At 47.1% G+C, this 26,973-nt stretch overlaps 1 protein-coding gene across 1 annotated transcript in view; it reads right to left on the bottom strand.

Annotated features, from left to right (window-relative positions):
* LOC144773677 (uncharacterized) overlaps positions 1-26,772 on the bottom strand; it is a 121,551-nt gene extending 94,779 nt beyond the window's left edge. Inside the window, 1 exon segment of the mRNA XM_078658830.1 lies at positions 23,987-26,772. Coding sequence (XP_078514956.1) covers positions 23,987-25,493 — 1,507 coding nt within the window. The 5' untranslated portion in view covers positions 25,494-26,772.
* Between the last annotated feature and the right edge of the window lie 201 nt (positions 26,773-26,973).

Here is a 26,973-nt window from a genome sequence, read left to right as displayed (position 1 = left end):
AAAGGTTGCAGAGAAGGTGGCTAATCGTCAACTCATGACACATTTGGAAGACGCGAGTCTCCTACATCCGCCGGAATCGGGGTTTTGGGCAGGGTATTCTACGGAAACTCCTCTACTACATGCCACGGAAACCATTAGACAGGGAGCTGATGCTGGGCACACCATGGCTCTGATCATGTTAGACCTCAGTGCCGCCTTCGACACTGTAGCACATTACACCTTGCTGCAGTGTCTGAATAAGGGAGTTGTCTCGGGCCCGGTCCTGAAATGGCTGAAATCCTTCCTAGTAGATCGCAGTTTTGAGGTCAGACAGGGTGTACATTACTCCAATGACAATAAATTGGAGCAGGGAGTGCCTCAGGGTTCTGCCCTTAGTCCTACCTTGCTCTCTCTACCAACACTACGACTAGAATGTCGGGCTGACTTGCCCTGTCTTTGCTTTTAAAATTGCTAATTTGCCCTCTATTCTGTGTTCCTTTTTAAAATTGCTAATTTGCACTCTGCGCTTTGTTAGAAAAACTGTACCTTGCTTTTAAAAACGATCCACTATCCATCGCAGTCACCCTTGGCTTGGTGTGCCCCTGGTCCCCCGCGGCAAGTACCGATTGAGCGGAGGGGCGGAGCACCAGCCAAAACCAGGAATCCCTCACTTCCTCCTCTCTGAGGGTTAGCGCTCCATACATTGTTCCACTCTGCCACGGTCCCGCCCACTTGCTGCTTATCAGCAAGTGCGCCGAGCGGATGCGCGCAGCACTCTCTACCAACACTACGACTAGAAGGTCGGGCCGACTTGCCCTGTCTTTGCTTTTAAAATTGCTAATTTGCACTCTGTTCTGTGTTCGTTTTTAAAATTGCTAATTTGCATTTCTGCACTTTGTTAGAAAAACTGTACCTTGCTTTTAAAAACGATCCACTATCCGTCGCAGTCACCCTTGGCTTGGTGTGCCCCTGGTCCGCCGCGGCAAGTGCCGATTGAGCAGAGGGGCGGAGCACCAGCCAAAACCAAGAAACCCTCACTTCCTCCTCTCCGAGGGTTAGCGCTCCATGCATTGTTCCACTCTGCCACGGTCCCGCCCACTTGCTGCTTATCAGCAAGTGCGCCGAGCGGACGCGCGCCAAAGGCGCGACAAAGGCAAGCCCGTCTGCGCCCGTCCGCTCCAGTCCGACGCCGACGCCAGGGACCTTGGCATTTTCGCCTCAGGTATATAGCTATTTATTATTTCTTTTTAATTCAACTAAGTTCTACGGGTTATCCATGAGTAGAATCGGGTACACAAGTCGGGAGCTTCATTCCCTAAATAAGCACCATGACAAATTTGGGGAACCTCCGGCAGGCCCGCAACTTTCTTCACAAGGGTATGAGCGACCTAGGGTGTCGTATAACATTAGCCAGCTGAACTCAGAGCCCGGCCCTTGCATGTCAACACTCAGCTGTTTATACTGCAATGCGCGATCCCTCTCTAAACATGCCCTAGAAATATGGGAAATACTTGATACGGATAAACCCGATTTACTCTTTGTCACTGAGACTTGGCTTCACGATTTTTCCCTGCCTGATATTTCAATCGCCATACAATCTGGTTATCAAATACATAGACTAGATCGACCAGGTAAAAGAGGGGGTGGGGGTACGGCAATCATTTACAAATCTCACATGACACTCTATGCCAATGATTCCTACGTAGAAAAATGGGGAGAAGTATGCATCGCCACCATAACGATCGACCTTAAGGTAAGATGGAAGGTGGCTCTTGTGTACAGACCTCCGGGGGTAAAAACCAACTTTGTAAACAAACTAATGGAAGTATTAGCCCCGCACGTGTTTGGCTCGGGCAAATTCCTCTTATTAGGGGATTTCAACTACCATGCTGAACAAACCAACAACCTTTATACGACTGACCTTCTTTCAAGCATCAACTCCTTAGGATTAAAAGTGCTAAGTATGGATCCCACTCACATTGAGGGACACACATTAGACCTGCTATGTTCTTACTCCCCATTGGTTGAAATTGTTGAAAATCTCCCTGTTGTATGGTCGGATCACCATGTGATTAAATTTGCTATTTCCGACCGTATCGAAAAACCTCGGAACAGTAACCAAAAAATACTAAGTAGACCATGGAGTAAGATAAATCTAGATTTGTTCTTAATCCACTTCTCCCCCCCACACAGACGTCACTGATCCTAATACTGCAGCGATTGATTTGGAACATGCCATCACGGAGACACTGGATATAATTGCGCCAGTAAAGGCCTCAAAATCCCTGCTCAAAACCTCTCCATGGTTCACTCCACACCTGCAAAAAAACAAACAAGATGTTAGGGCAGTAGAAAGGAAATGGAGGAACACTAAAGCACCCTCTGACAGGCAACAGTACATAAAGATGCAAAGAGAATATATGAATGAAATCGCGATGGACAAAAATATCCATCTTGAGGCCAGAATAACTCAGGCAGCGAACTCGCATAAAAAGCTATATAGAATTGTGAAAGAATTCACTAACCCTACTGCCTGTCAGCCATCCCCTACCCAATCTCAAGAGTGGGTTAACGCGGTTTCTACATATTTTCATGATAAAATAGATGCAATACATAAACATTTTCCTCAACCAATCCCTCTGAAGCAGCAGGCTCTCACTGCTAGTGGGGTACTCACCAATATAAATCCTTCAAGCGATTTCACCCCCTTTTCTGAAGCTGAAGTTGAATCCACCCTTAGATACATTAAATCCGGTTCTCCGGGCGATCCTGCCTCGGCGCAGATCCTGGCAAAAATAGCACCCGCCCTAATCACCAGCCTCACAGAAACTCTCAATTTGTCATTATCTCGTGCCCTGGTCCCCGCGCACTGGAAGGAGGCCACCATTAGACCTATTCTCAAAAAACCCTCAGCCGATCCTAAACTCCTTATAAATTATCGGCCCATTTCTCTCCTTCCTTGGTTTGGGAAAGTTTTAGAATCTCTGATTAATAAGCAACTAGTCTCTTTCTTAGAGGAAAATAAACTTTTGGACCCTTCCCAATCTGGTTTCAGGGCTCATCATAGTACTGAGACAACCCTTCTGGAAATCGTAGATAATGTCAGAATGACGCTGGATAAAGGACAATCTGCCATACTAGTCCTGCTCGACTTGTCTGCTGCCTTCGACACCATCTCCCACCAAATTCTCCTTGGGAGGCTAGTGGAGATTGGTGTCGAGGGCCCAACACTACTCTGGATTAGAAGTTACCTGTCCAATAGGTGTTCAAAAGTGCAGGTCGGAAGGTATTCCTCCAGCTACCAGGTCAACGACAAAGGTGTCCCCCAGGGCTCAATACTAAGCCTAACGCTTTTTAACCTATATGTATCTCCTTTGGCGAAAGTTATCAAATCTCACGGCTTCGACACAGTATCATATGCGGATGATACTCAGCTGTTGATTACTATTGGCCCTGACCCCACTGAAACTAAATCAAGATTTCAAAACTGCATTGTTGAGATAGACAATTGGATGACCAACCACATTTTAAAACTGAATGCCAGCAAAACGGAAATTCTCCTCTTTGGAGCAGCAGACAAATTCTGGACCAAGGACTGGTGGCCTACCACCCTTGGACCTTGTCCACCCCCCAGGTCCACGGTCAGGAACCTTGGGGTGATAATTGATAACAGACTGTCCATATCAGAACATGTCAATAAAACATCGCAGACTTGTTTTGGCTTGATGCGCAGTCTGAGGAAAATCTTCAAGTGGCTTCCTCTCTCTTCACGCATGCCCCTAGTTCAAGGCCTTATAATAAGTCGTATTGACTACGGGAATGCCCACCTCACTTCAATTAATGAAAACCTTCTGACTAAGCTGCAGGTGCTGCAGAACACCGCAGCCAGAATGGTATTAGACCTTCCCCCTCGTACTCCATCTGCTCCCTCTCTTAAGACCTTGCATTGGCTCCCCATCAAGAAACTGATCCAATTTAAAGTGTACTGCCTAGTCCATAAGACAATTCATGGACAAGGACCAGCTTACCTAGAATGTAAACTTAAACCCTACCTACCTACGAGAGCCCTCAGGTCAGCTGGCAAGCAGCTCCTAAATGTCCCCAAAGTGCGTACAGTTAGAAACGGCGACAGGTCTTTTAGTAAATCAGCTCCTCACCTTTGGAACTCTTTGCCCTTATCAATCAGGGTCCAATCCAATTACCTCAGATTCCGACAAAATCTGAAGACCTGGCTGTTCTAGCCTTTTTCCTCACTTTCCTGTCCCTCTACCTCTGTCTGGTGTTGGTGTCATTGCAAGCGCTCTGAAACCTATGGGTGATTTATGCGCTATACAAAAGCAATTTACATTACGTTACATTACATTTAACCTATACATGTCTCCTTTGGCGGAGATAGTACAGGGTTTTGGAGTTGAGGTTGTCTCTTATGCTGACGACACCCAGCTGTTGATCTCCCTATCCCAGGCACCGGAGGTAGCGGCCTCTAATTTCAGGGCTTGCATGCAGGAGCTTGCCTCCTGGATGTATAAGAACTGCCTGAAATTGAATGGCAGCAAGACAGAGGTGCTTGTGCTGGGAGGTGATACATCGAGCTGGACGTCGGCGTGGTGGCCTCCGAGTTTGGGCCCTACCCCCATACCTTGCACCGAGGTGAAAAATCTGGGGATCTGGGTGGACTACACTCTCTCTTATGATGGACATATTAGGCGGGTAGTCTGGAAATGTTTTGGAGTCCTAAAAAATCTACGCAAAACGTTGGATCTCCTCCCGATAGGGGCTAGGAAGACGATGGTGCATGCTCTTATCACATCTCGCCCAGACTATGGCAACATACTCTATCTTGGGGCCACGGCAAAAGGTCTGGGGAAATTACAGGTCTTGCAGAATGCTGCCGCACGGCTGGTACTCATGCAGCCTAGGAGGGCGGCTTCAAAAAAAGCCCTTGACTTACTGCACTGGCTCCCAGTTAAGGAAAGAGTTATGTTTAAGACATTATGCACCTGTCACCGTATTTCCCAGAACCGTGGCCCATCATATTCTTAAGGCCAGAATGGGGGGGAGTTCCTTCAGGCTCCTGGCAGCACAGAACTGGAAAAAACTCCCTCTGAAACTCAGGATGGAGAGCTCTGAAGTAAAATTTAGAAGGACGCTCAAAACATATCTGTTCTCCGGTTGGCACTAAGTGGACATCAGATGCGGTCAACTGTCACCTCCCTCTCACTCAGCGCGGGGACACGCCGAGATGGCGTGGGAGCCAATAAAAGAATGGTCCAGCACGGTGGGGGATAGAAAGATATTTCATAAGCTACTGTGTGGTGCCAAGAGAGAGGTGGTGTGCACGGAGGGCTGGCGAGACAGCCGGGCACTGGAACTCCTACCACAACCCAAGATAGTTGTGGGTGCCCCGGGTGGGACTGGGACAACTAGCAAGAAATATTTAAACAATAGACATGCGACACGAGGCAACATAGAGGGGAAAAAAAACAAAGCTGCCCATATATTATTTATGGACCGGGCCTGGGAACCCAATAAAGCCGCCATACTTGTGTGCACATTTTTCTTTTCTTGTGGTGCCCCTGGAAACACAGAGGCACAACCAATATGTGCCTAATATGTCTGGGAGAGCGCAAGGAACACAGCAAGTCCCAGAAGATGTTTACAACAACTTGCCATAAGTCTCACATGGAGCTAAAGGCATGCCCCCAGGAGAGGTTTCATTTGGGTCTAAAGTGCTCTGAGCTACATATTCAAGTTTGGGAGTGCGGAGACGCCTTAGGATTGGCCCCACGGCTGCCTTTTGTGGCCTGGAGATTGTGAAGAATGACTCAGACACATACGTTGTTTTCAACCCACTTGTGGGACACCCCCGCGCCGCACGGCCACCAGCTGCTGCGTGTGCCCCCCTTCCTTGCTCTCTGCCTCGCTGCCTGCCTCGCTGCCGGCTGACCCTGCTGCCGTTGGTTTTGCTTTGTTTTGTTCTCCATTTGTGCTTGTTTTGTCATAGTTTTTGCCCGTGTTAGCTTTGTTTTGTTCTCCATTTGTGCTTGTTTTGTCATAGTTTTTGCCCGTGTTAGCTTTGTTTTATTCTCCATTTGTGCTTGCTTTGTGAATAGTTTTTGCCCGTGTTAGCGTCCACCTTCTGTTTCCCGCCCTCCGCGCCGCCCCCCATCTTCCCTCCCCGCTCCCCGCTTCCCGCCACCACCGCAGACCCCGCCCCTTTTTTCCTTCTGTTCCCTCCCCGCTCCCGCCTCCCAGCTGCTCCGCCCACCCGCGCACTTCGCCTTATATGGCGACCGTGCGAACGCGCAGCGTTGACGCGCAGCGGGCGCGCCGATTGTGCGCCGAAGGCGCGCCAAAGGTAAGCCCGTCTGCGCCCGTCCGCGCCTGGACCGCGCCCAGTGCCAGGACCCCTGGCCCACGAAGACCCCGACCGACCCGCCTGACGTACTCCGCCGCCACCCTCATCGCACTCAACACCGGCCGACTCCCAGAATGCCACCAAGCCACCCCACGACGCACCCACGGACCTTTCAGCTGCCACGCCTGCAAGTTCACCTGCATCCGGACCTGCCTCGCACCAGCACCCGCCAAGTCGAACACCAGCAGCACCCACCTCAAGTGCATCCTGCTCAACACCCGCTCCGTCCACAGACACGCCATCGAACTCTGGAACCTCCTAGACGCCACAGCCCCTGACGTTGCCTTCCTCACGGAGACCTGGATGAACGCCTCTTCAGCCCCCGACATCACCATCGCCATCCCAGAGGGCTACAAGATCGTCCGGAGGGACCGCAACGCCAACCAGATGGGAGGAGGCATCGCCATCATCCACAGGAACACCATCCGTCTCACGACCAGCACCGACAACACCCTGACCAGCGCCGAACACCTGCATTTCCAGATCCACACCAACCCGAACACCACCCTTGGAGGCACCCTGATCTACCGACCTCCGGGACCACGCACACAATTCAGCGAGGACATCGCCGACTTCATCAGCCCGCATGCCCTCCCCTCCGCTGACTACATCCTACTGGGGGACCTCAACTTCCATCTGGAGAACAACAACGACCGCAACACCAGCACCCTGCTCGACAACCTCGCCAATCTTGGACTCAAGCAGCTGGTGTCCACCCCCACCCACCTCGCCGGACACACACTCGACGCCGTCTTCTCATCCAGTAACGACGTCGCCTTCAGCCACGCCACAGAACTCCACTGGACGGACCACAGCTGCGTCCACTTCACCTTCAAGAGAACGACGACCCACCACCACCAGCAACAGGCCGCCCGCAGAAGCTGGAACAAGATCACAGCAGACCAGCTCGCCACCTCCCTGAGCCAGCACCCTCCTGCCAGCTCAGCGAACCCCAGCCAGGCCGCCGACAACCTCACTAAGTGGATCAGCATCTGCGCGGACGAGCTCGCCCCGCTGAGGACCCCGCCCAGCAGACCCGGCAGCAAGAAAGCCCCGTGGTTCTCCGACGAACTCAAGAGCTCCAAGAAGAACTGCCGAGCCCTCGAGAAAGTCTGGAGAAGGGAACCTACACCGGACAACAGGACCACCCTCAAACTGGCCACTCGGAAGCACCACCAGCTGATCCGCGCCGCCAAGAAAACTGCATTCAAGAACCGGCTGGACAACAACGCACACAACAGCAAGGAACTCTTCAACATCGTGAAAGAGCTATCCAACCCCAGCGCCGGAAACAATGACATCACTCCATCGCAAGACCTCTGCGACTCCCTCGCTTCTTACTTCCACAACAAGATCGCGGACATACACAACAGCTTCAACAAACAACCAACGCACACCATGACCGAACAACCACCCCCCACCACCACCCTCCACACCTGGACCCCGATCAGCACCGAAGACACCATCCGCACGATGAACTCCATCCACTCCGGATCACCGACCGACCCCTGCCCTCACCACGTCTTCAACAAGGCCGACGCTGTCGTCGCACCCCACCTGCGAGACATCATAAACACATCCTTCGACACCGCCACCTTCCCTGAGAGCTGGAAGCACGCCGAACTCAGTGCTCTACTCAAGAAACCAACAGCGGACCCCACCGAACTCAAGAACTACCGCCCCATCTCGCTCCTCCCGTTTCCAGCCAAAGTCATCGAGAAGACCGTCAACAAGCAGCTGGCCGCCTTCCTCGAGACGAATGGATCCCTCGACCCCTCACAGTCCGGCTTCCGAGCTAATCACAGCACCGAGACCGCCCTCATCGCCGCCACCGATGACATCCGAGCCCTGATGGACAACGGAGAAACAGCGGCCCTCATCCTCCTAGACCTCTCCGCGGCATTCGACACTGTCTGCCACCGCACCCTGGTACAGCGCCTCAGCAACGTCGGAATCCAGGACAAGGCGCTGGAATGGATCATCTCCTTCCTCGACGGAAGAACACAGAGAGTCCGCCTACCACCGTACAAGTCAGAGGCCTCCGAAGTCATCTGCGGCGTCCCTCAAGGATCCTCTCTGAGCCCAACCCTCTTCAACGTCTACATGAGCCCCCTCGCGGCCATCGCACGCCAACACAACCTCAGCATAATCTCCTACGCCGACGACACCCAGCTGATCCTCTCCCTGACCAACGACCCCGCCACCGCCAGAGCCAACCTACACGAAGGGATGAAAGAGGTAGCCGAGTGGATGACGACCAGCCGCCTGAAACTGAACTCGGACAAGACGGAGGTCCTCATCCTGGGCTCTTCACCCTCCGCCTGGGACGACTCCTGGTGGCCTCCCGCCCTGGGCACCGCACCCAAACCGACAGACCATGCACGCAACCTGGGCTTCATCCTGGACTCCTCCCTCTCCATGACCAGGCAAGTCAACAACGTCTCCTCGGCGTGCTTCAACATCCTACGCATGCTACGGAAGAACTTCTGGTGGATCCCCACCGAGACCAGGAAGACCGTCACCCAGGCCCTCGTCACCAGCCGACTGGACTACGGCAACGCCCTCTACGCCGGTACCACCGCCAAGCTCCAGAAGAGACTCCAGCGGATCCAGAACGCCTCAGCCAGACTCATCCTCGACATCCCACGACACAGCCACATCTCCGGACATCTGAGAGACCTTCACTGGCTCCCCGTCAACAAAAGAATCACCTTCCGCCTCCTCACCCACGCACACAAAGCCCTACACGACCAAGGCCCGAGCTACCTCAACAGCCGGATCAACTTCTACGCTCCCAAACGCCACCTCCGTTCAGCCAACCACGCCCTCGCCGCCGTCCCCCGCATCCGAAGAGCAACTACAGGAGGAAGGTCCTTCTCCTACCTGGCCGCCAAGACCTGGAACTCCCTCCCGACCGACCTGCGCCTGACCCAAGACCACCTCTCCTTCAGGAAGAAGCTGAAGACCTGGCTGTTCGAGCAGTAGCGGCACCCCCCCTCCCCTAAGCGCCTTGAGACCCTACGGGTAGGTAGCGCGCTCTATAAATGTCATTGATTGATTGAATTAAAATGCTTTATTGACAATATGGGCATGGAACAGTTAACATTTACGATTATAATGAATGCTTATTATTGGCAGCCCTGGTTCCAGTGATTTAAATGATGGTGTCCTGTGATGGTGACCTGCGGCTGTTTCTTTTAATGTGCTGACATGACGACAAAGTCAGTAGGCCTGCCTCACATATACATGGACGCCCCGTATAATGAGTTACTTGACAAAATATAACATGGTTATAATTAATGTGACAACCCTTGATAAAGCCAGTAGGCTGGTTTTATCTAGCATGACAACTCCATATATGGTGATGTTGCATCTGGTAAACAAAGGGGATATTGTGATTATGTGTTCAGGGCCGTCTAGGGGTGTAATGTGATATGAGGGCATCACCAAAAGTATTTCCATCTACCTGAATGTATGTATTCATAATTTCATGTGAAGTATTCAGTAGTAGAGGTGTGTAATAAAAGTACTTTCCCTTTTCAAAAGATAACTACACAATGATTTATTGAATTTTGCTGTTTTGCTCCAGTGAATTGGGATTGCTTGCCCACCACCACCTCCACCGGGTTGGCCTTGGACTGAGCTGCTTCGATACCCTGGGAGAGGCGAGTGCTACAATGGGGTATTTGGTACCCAGTTATAGGACAATTGCGTACAGATTACTTTTGGAGGATTTAATACTTTGCAACTAATAACCTAATTTGTTACAAGGTGGGAGCAGTCCACCTTGTTTTCTGATTAGGGGGCCAATAGACTGAGCCGTTAGTGCCAGGGGTTCTAGAAAACCAAACACTGTGATTGCAGAACAATCTAGAAAAAATATCAGGATGCTAACCAGCTTATATCCAGGTGGATACCAGAGCGAGAAAACTGCTCTTCTTCTGGTAAAAAACTGAAAAAGAAATAAGGCAGGACAAGGCAGCATAGTACAACATAGACCCATGAGGTTAACGCAGAGCAGAGAGGGATATCTGGTGCATGAAAATAGTCCTCTAAAAACTAACAAGGAAGAGCAAAAACATTGTTGTAAAGGCAATGGTACACAGAACTCTGAACCATCTCCTCATTGAAAAAGTCACAAGTAAGAAATTGAATCTTGAGCTATTGGATACAAACTCAAAACCAGGACGAGAACTGCAATAAGACATTTATTCAACAGCTTACATCGAACACAGAACACCTCCTGGAAATAGTAATAAGCAACTACGGCTTGTTCACAATAGCCTAAAAAGGGCTGATTGGAACCCTCCCGCAATTGACTTGAGGCGGAGGCTGGGTGCGGATGTGCGGTGGCAATTGTGAACTGCTCTTAACCCATTTTAAAAACATATTGCATCCTGCGCTGATTACTAGCGTTTTTTAACTTCTTTCTTGCTGCTGCATTTTGTCTCTGTCTTAGCGCCGTGGGCCAGCGCCTTACAGCTGCTCACTAGCGCCTACCGGCATCTCCCTACTGGTGCGGTCTTTCTCCAGCTCCTGCGCTGACTTCTAGCGCTGCCATATTTTCTTAGTCGGAGCTGCTTTTACTGACTCCTGCGCTGAGTGCGAGCGCTCCCAACATTTTTGCATTTGAAGTGGCTGTGTAATCCTACCTTACTGGGCATTTCTTCTTTTCTCTCCTCTTTTCTACACCTGAGGCGGAAAGCCGGGTGTACTCTCACTATCTCCTTCTCTTTCTGGCGCTCGATCCCTCCGCTTTGTTGGGTGGCAACGGCATCGCGGGGATCCTCTTTCACTTTCTCCATACCCACACGGCTTACGAGGTGCCGCAGGGTATCTCAGGAATTGTAGGCTGCCTGCTCTGGAAACGGCCATTTTTGGAGGAGTCAGGCACGCTGGTCGGCGGACCAGTGGTGCGGGCTGCCTCACTTTGCCTGCTCAGGTATAAAATTAGAGGCACTCTCCTCCGCGCAGCGGACGCGCTGTGCGGCCGCGCCTATCCCGCGCCAAAGGAGCGCCTAAGGTAAGCCCGTCTGTGCCCGTCAGCGTCCCGGAGGCGGACGGGTGCGGACGGGGCCATCTGCCTTGGGCACTCATAAAGCATGCTCACCTACACCCCGCTGGAGCTTCTCTTCCTTAGGGGCGATACAGGCAACTGTAGTAGTATCTTTCCTGGGAGGCACGCCTTGAAAAAGCAATGGCCTAATTGTGGTTGGCGACTTACCCGTGCGCCGGCTCCACCTCCCCTTGATCCCCCCAAATTTTTCCCTTGTCTGCTTCTCAACACTAGATCCCTCACCAGGCACTCCCTTGACATCTACAACCTCTTGTCCGAGGCAAACCCTATATGTCTTTTTCTAACTGAGACCTTGTTGGGTGAAGCCGCAGGCCCTGACCTAGCAACTGCTATTCCTCCTGATTATGTTATTATTAGGAAGGATAGGACTTCGGGCAGGGGCGGTGGCATTGCTCTGATTGTTGATAAACGCTTTTCGTGCACTATTACTCCTACTGATGACATTTGTGGCTGCGAATCCCTTGGGTTCTCCCTATCTTTGTCTCCTCATCAAGTGTATGCAGGACTTCTTATATATAGACCCCCTGGTCCCTTGGGTTCTTTTTTTGACAACCTTCACGCGGTGGTTTCGGCCTTATGTATGAGATCGACCCGCTGCCTATTGCTGGGAGACTTTAACATTCATTTGGACTCTAAAACCGATACTGATGCCATTAAGCTCCTGGATGCTACTGCTCCACTTGGTTTGTCCCCTTTTATCACCGGTCCTACGCATGAGAAAGGCCATACTCTCGAACAAGTGTTTTTCACCTCACCACTTGTTGCTTTCCCTCCCGAACCAGTGTTATGGTCGGATCACCATCTTGTCAACTTTCAGATCCCAGTGACAGATACATCTTCATTCAGGCGCTCAGAACGCTCGCGGCAAACGTCGAGAGCCTTCCATCTTGTATCCACTGACATGCTGTCGCATGCTCTTTCCATTAATCCGTGCCAGCTGTCAGGCAGTCTAGAGGCCGATCTCGACCTTCTGAACAGATGGATAGTCGATAGATTCGACGAGTTAGCACCTGAGTCTAGTTCTCGCAAAGCCTACAGTCGGGCATCTGCCCCGTGGTTCTCGGCCTCGCTCTCCGATCAGCGGCGTAGGTGCAAGAAAGCGGAACGTACCTGGCGCCGGCATTATGAGGTAGTGGATAAAACTGCATATAGGGAAGCCATCAAACTCTACCATAGTAACATCTTGCTAGAGAAAAACGCCTATTATGCCAGAAGAATCGAGGCCGCCGCAAATACTAGTAAAGAATTTTTTTTTATAGTAAAGGAGTTTACTTCACCTAGCTCGGTTTTGCCCACACACTCTCACTCTGAATCATGGTTGTCGCATCTCGCTAATTTCTTTATCACCAAAATCAAAACTATTCAAGATTCTTTTCCCTCCACAAACCTGATTTCACCCCCAGACACTAATCTCCCTCTGTACACGTCTTTTTCCGGCGAGGATCCCTCCCTGTCAGAATTTCCCTCTCTATCTCTCTCTTCTTCTTCGGAGCTTCTTTCTAGACTCAAATCTGCATCACCACATGACCCTTGCCCGGCAAAATATCTTGGGAAATTGGCCTCAGTGATCAACCCTTTGATCAATCCGGTGCTCAATCTCTCCTTGAGCACGGTTGAGGTCCCTCAGGCCTGGAAGCACGCCCTGATTCTGCCGCTGTTACAAACCCTAATCTTGATCCTTTGGCCTATGCCAATTACAGGCCCATCTCCCTTCTCCCGTCACTGGCAAAAGTGGTGGAGAAGCATGTCCACATCTCTCTCTCCAACTTCTTGGAATGTAACAACATCCTTCATGACACTCAGTCGGGTTTCCGTGCCAATATGAGTACGGAGACCCCTCTCCTTGAAGTCACCAATGCCATTCGTGAGGTGTTAGATGAAGGTGGAAAGGCCATGCTGGTGATTCTGGACTTGTCGGCGGCTTTTGACACCGTTCCCCATAGCGGTCTTCCTTCAAGACTCTGGGAGATCGGGCTATGGGGAGCGGCGTTCAGCTGGTTTAAGTCCTTCCTCGCGGGCCGCCGCCAAACGGTCTGGGCCCCCTCTTTCTCCGCTGAAATGCTGCCACTGGAGGTCGGGGTGCCTCAGGGCTCCGTCCTGAGCCCCACCCTCTTTAATATCTATCTGGCACCATTGGCGGCCTTGGCGGAGTCCTTTGGTGCCCAGATCGTTTCTTAAGCTGATGACACCCAGCTTCTCTTCACCTGCAAGAAGGGCTCGGATTTTGACAGCGTGCAGATCAGAGGCTGCCTGGGGGCAGTGTTTGAGTGGTTTGAACATCATAGCCTCAAATGCAACTCCGATAAATCGGAGCTGCTGTTTTTTGGCTGTCCCGCCGATACCAGATGGCAGTCTTGGTGCCCTCCGGCCATGTTTCCTCCATCGGCTGTCTCCACCAGGGCAAAGAATCTGGGAGTGCAGCTCGATGAGGGTCTTACTCTGAAACCTCAGATTCTAGGTCTTGTTGGAAAGTGTTTCGGCATTTTGAAAATGCTTAGGAAATTTCTTTCTATGCTTTCTCTGGCGCATCGAAATTTCACTCTACAGGCCTTGATAGGCTCCCGCCTGGATTATTCCAACGTCCTCTACTTGGGCATGCCTGAGTACCTGTTATCACGCATACAGGTAGTGCAGAATTCGGCTGCTAGAGCCATCTATGGCCTCCATCGTAGAACCAGCGCAAAAGAGTTATTGGAAAAATTGGATTGGCTCCCTATTAAGAAACGGGTGGCTTTCAAAGCACTTACACTCGCTTTCAAGGCACTGCACGACTCTGGAGCAAAATATATTAGAAAGCGATTGGCTTTCTACATGCCGGCCAGAACGCTGAGGTCAGCCTCTCTGGCCTTGGCATTTGTTCCATCCATACGTCGGGCCCGGATCGGGGGTCGCTCCTTCCGTTTTCTGGCACCCATGCTATGGAACTCCTTGCCAGCTCATTTGAGGAAAGCCTCGAATTTGCTGACTTTTAGGAAAAAGTTAAAGTTCTGGCTCTTTGTTCAATAGTTTCCGGTCCCTCCTCTGCTCCCAACAGCCGCATCTGTTTTTTTTTAAAGCGCCGGGACACTCCTCGGAGTAGCCGAGCGCTATATAAAACCACTAATAACATTAACAAAGAAGGAACCCGAATTGAAACTAATAGACTAGCAATGGGTAAGGAACTGTAAAGCTAGGTAGATCAAGCATAGCAATACAACTGAACCAGATTGCTAACTTGATGAGGTCAGAATTTCAAGAAATCCCAAAAACTGATCAAAAGAACAGCATTCAAATGTAGAAGAACGAGAGAAAGATTCATTGTAAAAGATGGACCAACCCAAGACGGTACATAGGCCGCAGATCAACAAAGGAATCTGAGGGATCAAACAACCAACACTATTACATGATTTAGTATAAACCAAAACACTGCCTTCGAGCATCACCCAGCCCCAACGGTAACAACTAAAATCTGCTTATCCCATCTTACATTTGAAGGCATTATTCAATCCAAGAACTTGGAAATCTACTTACCTAAAAGTAGCAACATACAACAAAAAGTAGTTGCCTTTTTCTTCTCCCTAGCAGCAGAGTCAGCCATGGGTAAACTTCCCTGGCCACAGTGGTGTGGTCAGCCATGGGCCCACGTCATCGGTCATAGTGGTCTGGTCAGCCATGGGCACACTTTTCTGTCACAGCAGCATAACATGGAACCCCCACTTAGGAGTGTCTAATTCCCACCAAAACCTAGGGCATGCAGTTGCTCTGCTCCATCTTACTTCCTCTTGCAGACCCCCACCAGCAGCTGGGCCTCACTGCTTCTGGCTCTTCCTGGAAAGACACCCCTCCTACAGAGTAGGCAAGCTCTTTCACTCAGCAGGTAGGTTGGCATATATGCACTTCATGTCACATGGGCAGCTTCTTCCAGCAAGGCAAGGCTTCAGGTGATGTCCTCACATACCTAGGAAGCTGCCAGTCAGGCAGACCAGAGCTCTGGTTATACATCATTCCATTACGCACGCGGCAGAGCACCCCCCTCATTGGTCATAGAGAACCTGGAAATGGAGCAACAAGTGGGTTTGTGGCTCCCACCTTTATACATTAAAGCAGACAGGTGTTGTTCTAATGTCTGCACTTTAAGAATCTTGTTGGCATGGTTCTCCCCTGACACAGCCTTAGTGCAGAGTGATGCTCTTCACAGGAAAGTAGTCTACAGCCTGGAACATCCACAATAGAGGCATAAAGGAGTGAGATTTCTGAACCTGGCTATCATCAGCCACAGTGAAAAGTGATCCAGGGAGAAAAAAAGGCTGGCTTACCTAAGGGGCCCTGTTCACTTTGAACAACAGAGTCTACTCTCCAATTCTTCACTGCTACCAATTACAAATGGCAGTGCTCACAGAAGACAAACCCGTTCCTCCCAGTGAAGTAGAATTTTTAAAAACATCTTATCTCCTCTCTTGCTACTTAAAGGTCTAGGTCTCCTCACCTCAGCTCAGGAATGTCAGCATCACGCTTTCAATGTTTGGGAAAGCAAGCTCACCTCCATTGTGTGCACAAAGCCAGGCCAGCGCCATCCATAATGGATCCCAGCATCCCACACACCTCCATTACTCTGTTTCACTCAGACACACAATACATGTACCAGAGAGGCCACATTTACAAACATGCACAACATACACTTGACACAGTGACACAGAGAGGTTGCGTCGCAACCATTGACTAGAGGTACATGGTACGCTGCACCTCCAGCTATATATTCTAGACAGACAACAGTAGTCCACTGTCAGTGAAATGAGGGCATGCTTGAGGGAGCACCCATCTAGGTCACAGGACAGGTCCAGGACCTTTTTCATGTCAAGGGACAGGCCTAGTCATCTGCACACACTATATTAGAGGGAAACCACAGCAAATATGAAAAAATGGATACCAGATACTCTTATTTGGGGACGTAGAGTAAGAGAACACATCTGTACACCCTGCAAGGGGCATTACCATCCCAACAGGGCGCTCCAATCATCACCCAAGGCATTCCTAGAAAAGACAAGAGAATGGAACAGTTTTTCATTGAAAAAAAGTTAACAATAGCACTGAGCACTGTTCCACCAAACTCAACCCTGATACTAACTGTCAACTCGGCAATAGCTCAATCTGAAATCGATTCCAAATTTTTGCACAACTCTACCAACACAAACACCAGGTGGTAATAATGACAACACAGAGTGATCATACTCCACAAAGTTTGAATTTTCTGCTCAACATAAAACACGCAGCTGGTGTATCATGCAGAATTGGAACTCATGAATCAAAAGGAGGATACTTTAGGGAATAGTCAACATAAAGCAACTGTCATTCTTCATCTTTCAATATCTTCAATCGATCAAGCGACAGTGGAGGAGTTTCTGCGGATCAAGCACATTGTATTCAAGCTTTTGAGGACCCCATAGAAACCGTTGTGCCATGGCCATTACGTCAAATTCCCGCCAACAATCTAAAAAACGAAAAGTAGAAAATCAACTCTGATTGATGATAATGAAGCAAAAAAAAAAAAAACGAAATCAGAGCTCCATTATGACTTAAAGCAACGTGACATTGAAATCATCAATAACATTTCAATAGGGCACAAAAAACGACCTTGAACTACTAAAACTCAAGGTGAAAAGCAGCAAAGGTATCTTTATCGAGGACAATGTACTTTCAAAATAATATTAAGTCAACTATACCAGCCTACCAATAAGAGGCATATTGTCAAACAAAGTTCTTCAATGATAGCCGTGGCACTGAACATCACAGACCTTAGGATGCACATTCAATCATCCTGGCAGGCTAGTTACCCCGATAAAGTATAGTAGGCTTTCCCGAGCTGTGGCAAACAAGCTTGGATAAAATTCTAAAGATGAAAGGTAAGATCTCAATGCCAAGCTCATACTGACCAATCAGAATAATTGATATATTTTAAAAATAAAGCACAAATATTTTGGATCATATGAATGAATTGACAGAAGAAAACACCTTTTAAAGTTAATATAAGGCAGCTCCAGAGGTGGTCGACTGGCAAAAAGACCAGATCTTCAGTCTCCAACATTCTGTCTATGAGGTTCCCACTTACAGATAATTACCCTTAACCTCTTCGACGCTACGGTGGCCATGTGCATCGGAAGGCCAGGGGCTGTCCAAACTTCGCACATGTCAAATTCCGTCGTGCCAAAGAGGTTATATGAAGCTTTTTGGGACTTTTCACAGACTTTTGGTCTGGTCAACAGGCAGATATTTCAGATCAAATTGGTAAGTACGGGTCTTCCACTGCCACACTTAAAAATAATAGCCAGACTCTAAACAGATTCTAAAGCACCATTCAGGATAGGCCTAAATAGCACAAGATGCACAACATTTACCTAAGAAAAGAGTACCCAAGCAAGGTTACACATTTACTCTCAATAAAGAGTAGTTCTTTGATTTAGGAGAATACTGTAAATGAAAAAAGCAACATTCAAGCCTGCTTTATCATGGAACATACTTATTTAAGAATGTGTGAGATGCCTGTTGAAACTTTACACTTACAAAGGTATGTAAAATATATTCACGTCTGTGCTGGATCTTGGTGTAAAGGATTGTGTGTGAATGGGGCACGCCTGAATAGGCTTATTGGAAGACGGAATGTGTGCTGCTGAGAGTGTGTGAGTATTCCACCAGGCGATTTAAGAGAAGGGTTGATCTGCATTAAACTCCAGCTCCTTGTGTTTTTTACCATCTGTATTAGTAGACAGTTAAATAAACTTACTGCAAGATCTTTGTTGTACGTGTGGATAATGAAGCCATCAGTCGTCCTCGTTATCTGCTGTCCTTTGTGTGCCTTGTATGAGAAGAGCCTTTCCATGCCAGGCAAGCCTCCTTCCTGCATTCCTGCCACTGATCCATGGCAGCAAAGGTATTCATCATGATGGTGTTTTGAATAATTCAGTTTTGTGGACAAAGAAAATTACACGTTAACTGTTTTTTCATTTAGCGGGTTTATTTAAAAAGGGATTGATAAATGGGAAACTCTTCAAACAGGTTTCCATCCAACGCACAGTCCCTTTAGCAGTGTTCATTGTCTCCTAGTATCCAAAAGTGCAATGAACTCACCATCCTTCTCACCCAAGTTCTTGTAAAGTCATTATAATTCTGAGATGAGTAAATCTCCACAGATTAAGGGCGTTTTGTTTTCCAACCTACTCAAAGCGTTTAAAAAAAATCTTTCCTTAGTTATTCAGTGTTGGGCATAAAAGAAAGCATTTGCCCTGCAGGTACCTGTTTTTTCAGTCAAACAAGGAACATTCTGCAGGCCCTTTATCCATTAACAAAACTGTCACCTTGCTAAGTCCAAGAATGGATGTGTATGGCAGGGACAGCGGTTTGCCTTGGATTATTCCCTTCCTGTGGTTTGTGATGCGTGCTCCGGAGCAATGGACCCCTCTGCAAGCTTCTTGAGATCCTCCCCTGGACTCGGCTACACATAGAGCAGGGGAGCTGTTGGTGTTCCCAGCACAAGACATATCCGTGGTGAGATGTGCAGGACTGTGTGGTGAGTGCAGTACGGCTACAGGGCCAGTGTGGGGGTGAAGGCTAGAGGGCAAAGAGCAGATTAGGATATCCCTGGGTCAGCTGAAACACACTCATATCGGGGGACTCCCCAGATGAAAGATGGTTATACATGATTAGTTTCACTCAAAAATTGAGGCGCACCATGGCGTATGGCTGCTATGAGGAAATCCACCCTTCGTGGCTGATTCCGTCACCTGGCCAACTGGAGAAAATTCAAGTATAAATAAATATAAAATGATTTAAAAAGAAATGGTCCTCAGTTCTGTTCAATAATGACATGGCCAGATTCGCCAAATTTTGTGGAAATATTTAGCCTCGTTATAACCACTGTAGAAAATTTGCCAAATGTAGGTCAGCAAGCCCAAATGTAACCATACTTTCATTTTCTTTGAAGGTTTATTCTCTATGAAGTGCCTCACTGTGTTCTCCATACAAATGTCACAAACTTGTTATGTATAATAAAACTTTATTCTTTTTCAGAATGTTGGTGTCCATGCTTTTGTCAGGGGCAACTGCAATGCATATGTTTGTACAGCATCAGAACACAATGTTCCTTCATGTCCCGCAGTTACATCTGATCATGATGTCAATCCCAATATCAACCTACCCAGTAAATAACCGTGCAACAATTCTGTAGTTTTCAGTATCTCGTTAGCCACTTCTATGTAAACTAGGATCTACACTCTGCTTCTAAGGTGGAGGCATGTACAAAGTACAAAATATATCAGGCATCGAAGGATGCTTTAAGTATTACTACCACCTCGTCATGCTCCTTGAGATGGGATCCTTGATTTTATTACACTAACTACATCCAAAGGCAATGACTCACAAATATTCAGGGGAGAGCTGCTCTATCTGCAATTCTGTAAAAGGCAAATTTTCAGAAAAACAATTGTCAAAATGCAGTGATGCAATAAATAACAAATACACTCAGGAAGGGTTAATGGAGGGAATTATTAATTTTAAAAACACTGACAGCAACAGATCTGTCCCTTTGTCTCTGATTTCTTAGTCCCAGATATCTTTCCTCGCTGTGTGCCTAAGACCCTAAAGCTGCCAAGCTAACAAGGGACTGCGAAGAAGGGAGTCACGTCATCAGTGCATTGACTGGTTTTCAGATCCAATTAACGGTTTCTGTTAATCCAATAATGTCTCCAAAATTGATTCATATTCACAAATATATATGTAGTGCCTTGAAGTGAAAAGCTCAGTTTCCAGCATTCTTAAGCTAGAGGGATGGATTTTATGTTATATATTTGACTTCGCTAGACTGCAGAAATGTCAATTTTCTCTAGCTCGTGATCCCAGTGTTTCTGCCATACTGTAATCTAGTATGTGGAACAATACTGGAATCTGGTAAAGTGACCAACGTCTGCTGTATCTTTCCTGTATTGCAGATCCTGCATCTTTTGGATTCTTCACTTTTCTCTACACATTTGGAAAACCATGTTTTAGAATGTCAACTAACCTGGTATGTTAGGAGTTATCTACTATTTCTGAGTTTCATTTTATCTTTTCATGAGCAAATATAACTGCGTACGTCTCTATTTTAATCAGTATGAGGTTTCTGTAGTACCTTGTAATTTTCACTATATATGTTAAGTTTCGCCCAAGTGTCTAGTTTCCTTCTGGTTGCTCTGTTGCTTAAAAGGTTATTCAGTTATTCTGAGTGTAGTCCTGCTTTTTTCTTAATTTCCTGAGTTTCTTCTATAATAGTTTTGAAATGTACATTGAATGACGACATGTAATGATGAAATCACCACATACTCTCATCTCCCCAGGCTGTACGGTATTCTGAACATTTAGGCCACTACTGTTTACGAAGGACAGATTCCTGTAGCCATGTAACGTTCCTGTATGCCCAAGCCTCTGTCTGCTCTGTATCAGGTATAATTATTAAATTAAATTCATGTTAAAATGTGAAATATTTAGAGGATTTCCTGATTTCCCTGGTGTGGACTTTCTGATGCCATGACAGATGACTTTTTTACTTGAAGGTCTTGTCATATTCAGAACATATATATGGTTTCACACTCATGTAAGTTCTCTTGTGCATTATTAAAGATATATTTGTAATGAATATTTTGCATTCAGAATATGTATATGATTTCAGTCTACAATGACTGTCAAATGATCACCCTATGTATTGAAAGACTTTTTACACTTGGAGCCTATTAAGAGTTGCTTGTAATAGTAACCCCTATTTATGCATGGGTCAGAATTATGAGTTTGAACGTATTTAACACGTTGGATATTTATAGGATGTGTTAAATAACAACCTTTGTTAAATTTCAGCAAGTCAAACCTACCAAAATTTAACTGGGGAAAACATACGGTATTTACAGTATCAAGCAGATTTTGGTGTGTTTAACACCAAAATCTGCATGTTAATTCCCAATAAACTCGAGCATTATGAATTTCTCATTCCTGAGAAAGAGATTGAGGCTTTGGAGACCGAGGATAGGATGAAGGCCCTTGTCTGTTTTGGGAACCAGAAAGTGGCGGGAATAATAACCACAGCCTACTTCTGGCACCAGAACCCTCTCTATGGCCCCCAATGCCAAATGTATTGTGACCTCCTCGTGGAAAAAGGATGGATGATCCTCCATCAGTCGATTGTGAGATGGTGCCATTGGGGGAGGGATAGTCTCTGCAAAACTCACCAGTTACTGTTATGAACTACCAGCGGGGCAGGCGATGGCGAATCCTGCCACAAACTGTATGGCCATGGTGGTATAGGAGTAGACTAGGAGGGTTTGGAGACTGTTGTAGTGGCGGTGGACAGACTAGACTGCTACCACCTGACCTAAGAGGTCTGTGGGTACCGCGCCCTCAGCCACGCAGAAGCTGGGGAGCCTGCACAACGCAGTGGCTGGGCTAAATGCTCATGGCTAGCAGCTTTGAAAGCAGCGAAAGGCAGATTGGGGTGGACGTGGGACCGCAGAGAGGCCTAAGGACCTGGCCGTATTACAAGTATCCTTAAATCGATCAATCGCTAAATCTGCCTTTTCCCTGAAGAGGTGGGTGCCATCAAAGGGCATGTCCCCAGAGAAGCCAGGTGTTCTCAGCCTGCCGCAGAAATCACTCTACCAGCGAATCAGTCATATCAAGTTCACATTGAATCGTTAACTTTGCTGCATCTCTTCTGTCAGCAACAACTTGGGAGAGTAAAGCCCAGGCCACCGCCGCGACCCGTTGCAGCACTTGCACAACTGTATCCCGCAGAAAGTGGGAATAATAGCCCTATAGGCATGCAGTCTTCAACAACCGCAACGCCAGGCTGGCGGAAGAAAACATCTTCACAAATGAGTCCAGCCTCTTGGATTTCCTACTCAGGGTAGCGGTAGGGATAGCACCATAGGAGGTGGAGGCTTCGCCCACCAACCTCTCAGGGGTAGGATGTTGGGAGAGGAAGTTGAGATCCCCATGTGCAGGGCAATGGCGGCGGGCAATTGTCCAATTCACAAGAGCCACTGTGTTTTGACCAGGTACCCAAAAGGACATCAATGAGGGCATCATCGAATGGAAGTAAGGGTTCCAAAGCAGATATTCCTGGTTTCAGCAGATACTCTTGGTTGCAGCACCTCTGTCAAAATATTAGTCTTAACTGCCACCATGGGAAACTGAAGGTTCAGGACCTTAGCTGCTGTACGCACCACCATTGTGTATGATGCACTCTCCTCCATTGCCATGGTAGAAGGCAGACCAGCATATGGAGCAGTATCCAGGCCACTGGCCTCACACAGGTCCTCTGATCATCATAGGGCTGGTATTCTAAAGGGACCAGCGACCCCTCACAGTCCCCCCCACCCCGAGGCCTAGCCGATGAAAATGAGACTCCAATCTGGGAGACAGGGCTCCCGCCAGTGTCAGAGTGGGCAACGAGCGACACCTCTCCAGCTCCGTGAGGATGCCAATAAAGCCGGTCGTGTGGGGAGCACCGGTGCTGGGCGACGTCAAGGTGGCTCGACTGGTGGCAGTCTGAATCATCCAGGAATGGACCCCATGGTGCCCCACCCGAGCTGGCAGCAAAAAACCAGAGGTGGTCCCCTTTAACCCCCACGGCACCTGAATACACGTTATCGGGCCAGACCACCCAAAAATTAAGTGCATGACCTCATTGAGCTCTCTTAACTGGGAGGGAGGGGCGTTAGATCCAGCCTTCAGAAATTCAAAGCAGGAAGTCGGAACAGAGAACGAGGCCTAGATCGCAAAGGCTCCATCAGCTTCTCAGTGGATGAACGAGAAGTCAAAGAATGCTTTGACTTCTTACTCTTCTTATGCCTCCTACCTGAATTTTTCAATGACTTAGAGCAGGACAAAGAGGACTTCGGGCTGCACAAATGATCCCAGGATCCTCCCCTCGACTAGGATTTCGTCCGCTGTGGAGTCGCTTGCGGGGCCACTATCAGTTCCAGGGACTGCTCCCTCTAAGCCTTTGGAGCCTTGGGGTATCAATCGGAGCACACCTTGGTGCTGTAGCTACGCTAAAAACACGGAACGCAAACAAGGTGGAGGTCCGTCGCCATCATCGCACGCTGACAGGCACAACAGGGCAAACAATTTGACTTACGCAAGGACATCCTCGACACACCAGGAGGTAAACCTCAAAAGAAGTCAACATAACATTGAAAAAAAGGCCTGTCAAAAAGTGACAAAGGGGTAGCTCTTCTCACTATCAGCTTAGGCTGGCACGGAAAGAGAAGAACTGATGTCAGCACGCCTAAGTGACGTCTATATAGGTACTGCAATGTCATTTTCGGTGCTGACGAAGCAGATGGACACGAAGCCGACCCGGGGCCACCTACTGGTGCTTAGGGGCACTGCTCATGAAAAATCTTCCGGATCCAGTCTGACGCATGATTGGAATTTCCAAGGTAAGGAATATGCAGCTAGAAATCTCTGTCAGGTAGAACCTTCATATTGTTTCTTCCCTCTGTGGATTTTCTGATGAATTGAAAGATGACTCTTTTGCTTGAAAGACTTGTCACATTTAGTACATTTATATGGTTTCTCCCCTGTGTGGGTTTTCAGATGAACTGAAAGATGACTCTTTTGCTTGAAAGCCTTGTCACATTTAGCACATGTATAAGGTTTCTCCCCTGTGTGGATTTTCAGATGAACTGAAAGATGACCTCTTCGCATGAAAGTCTTGTCACATTCCGTACATTTATATGGCGACTCCCCCGTATGGACTCTCTTGTGTATGTACAGATTATCATTACGCTTAAAAGCCTTATCACATTCAGAACATTTATAAGGTTTCTCTCCAGTGTGAGTTCTCTGATGTACTGTCAGTCTTTTCTTCAGAACGTATGACATGTAACATTCAGAACATTTAAAGGGTTTCTCTCCAGTGTGATATCTCTGATGTACTAATAGGTCAGTCTTCAGAACGAAAGCCTTGTCACATTCGGAGCATTTATAGGGTTTCTCGCCCTTGTGGTTTCTCTGGTGTAATGACAGTACATATTTTTGTTTGAATGCCTTGTCACAGTCAGTACACTTATATGGTTTCTCACCAGTGTGATCGCTCAGATGCCGCATTAAAAGAAATCTGGTTTTGAAACCCTTATCACACTCAGAACATTTGTATGGAATCTCACCGCTGTGAGACATGTGATGTCTCCTTAACTGTTCTTTTGTAATGAAAGCCTTCTCACATTCAGAACATCCATAAGGTTTTATCCCCGTGTGAATACGCTGATGTGTTATCAGTGGTGCCTTTGTACTGAAAGCCTTCTCACATTCAGAACATTTATACGGTTTCTCACCAGTGTGAGTTCTCTGGTGACTGATTAGTCCACCTATTCCGTTAAAAGCTTTTTGACATTCAGAACATTCATATGGTTTCTCGCCGGTGTGATTTCTATGATGCATTATTAGCTGGCCCTTTGTGATAAAACACTTGTCACACTCAGAACATTTGTAAGGAGTCTCACCACTGTGTGACATTTGATGTCTCTTTAACTGTCCTTTTGTAGTGAAAGACCTCTTACATTTAGAACATCCATAAGGTTTTATCCCAGTGTGAATTCGCTGATGTATTATCAGCGCTGACTTTGAACAGAAAGCCTTCTCACATTCAGAACACTTATAAGGTTTCTCGCTAGTATGTGTTCTCAGACGGCTTATCAGACCTGCTTTTTCACTATAAGTCTTATTACATTCAGAACATCTATATGGTTTTTCACCAGTGTGAATTATCTTATGTGATGGTAAATCACTCTTTTGCGTGAAAGCCTTCTTACATTCATAGCATTTATATGTTTTTTCCCCAGTGTGAATTCTGTCATGTGAGGATAAATTATTCATTTTCTTGAAAGTCTGGTCACATTGAGAACATTTATATGGTTTCTCCGTAGTGTGATTTCTGTGATGGAGCATTAGTTCACCCTTTTGATTGAAAGCCTTGTGGCACTCAGAACCTTCACCTGTATGAGTTTGTTGATCTTTCATCTTCTGTGCCTTTGTAATGAACGTCTGGTCACACTCAGTGCATTTATACGGTCTTAGTTCAGTGTAGACAGACTTTTGTCCAACGAGAGAGCCATTTGTGATAAAGCCTTTACATTTGGGTCATTGAAATGTTTTTATTTTTCAATATAGTTTTGTTTGCCTGCTATCAAATAGCTTTTGCTAATAAAAGTCTTGGTAAACACTGTAGATGTATTTTGTCTTAATATACTGAGATCTCCTTGATGTTTTTCCAGATGGATATTTATATAACAATCTCTGTCACATTTAGATTATTTGTACGCCTCCTCCATAATGCACACATTATGTTTAAATAAATATTCCTTGTAATCAAATCCTAGAGAAACTGGGTGAATGCATGTAGCTTCTCCTGTGTCTGTCCAAGTTAGTACTTTCAAGTTATCTACATTTTACTTACACATATAGATGAAAAATAACCTCTCTACACTCTCAATTCTTACCAGTAGCGTTACAACTGCAAAGTTGTTCACCTAAATGAAGTGTCTTTGCATTGATAAACCAAGTAAATAATTTATATGGCTCGTCCCACTGCGTTCAGGTGTTCGGCTAAGTTAACAGCGTGGCGGCATCATTTCTCCATTGGCTCTCCTATTTCCTTTCTTGTCGGTATTAAGTCAATATTACAGCATTAGGTGCCATTTTAAAGCACATCTAGTGCACAAATATGATCTTTTCCCTGTATGGCACATGTGATTTGTTAGAAGATAGCCGTTTTTATATTATGCACTCTTCTCATATTCAGTGTTTATTTACATGGCAAAGCTCTGTGCTAGCCTCTCAAGAGGGGATATTGTGATGTGTTTTTAGAGTCACCTTTTACGCAGAAGACAGCAAAGAGTTGATTTGCCCATGGACAGTGTTCCGTGTATACATTTTCTGTTGTTATCCTAGTGACTTTAGCCTGGAAACATTTATTACATTCTATACATTTGTGTGGTCATTCTCCTTTGTAGGTCACTTGAATTGCTTGTCTTGTTAATATGTAGACACTCATGAGATACTCCTTACTCCTTTGTTTTGAGGTACTAAGTCACATTCATCAAACACTCATCATTCCATTGCTGTCTGCTTCCAATTCTTCACTGTTTGCAAAAGGAGCGCACATCAGTAACAACTGCAGAGCTTCTTTAGTGGAATAAAGTCTCCAAAAACTGCTTTGTACTTTTCAGGGGGTTAGAGTCTCAAAGGTTGAATTGCAATTCCTGGTGTTCACGATATTCATCGGACCATTTCGGTTATTCTGGATTTATTTCACTTAAGGGATGAAAAAATATATAAGCGTTATGAGCCAAAATACCAATATCAGCATTAAAAAAATCTATTTGTTTCCATATATGAATATGAAGTAACAAAAGCCAGGAACACAATTGTAAGAGATAGTCACAGCGCATTAGTATAGAAATAGTATAAACATAATCTAGTGACCACAGTATTTTATTCA

Source organism: Lissotriton helveticus, chromosome 8 (genome assembly GCF_964261635.1).
Source record: "Lissotriton helveticus chromosome 8, aLisHel1.1, whole genome shotgun sequence".
Classification (NCBI taxonomy): domain Eukaryota; kingdom Metazoa; phylum Chordata; class Amphibia; order Caudata; family Salamandridae; genus Lissotriton; species Lissotriton helveticus.
This window is presented reverse-complemented; position numbering and strand designations above follow the sequence as displayed.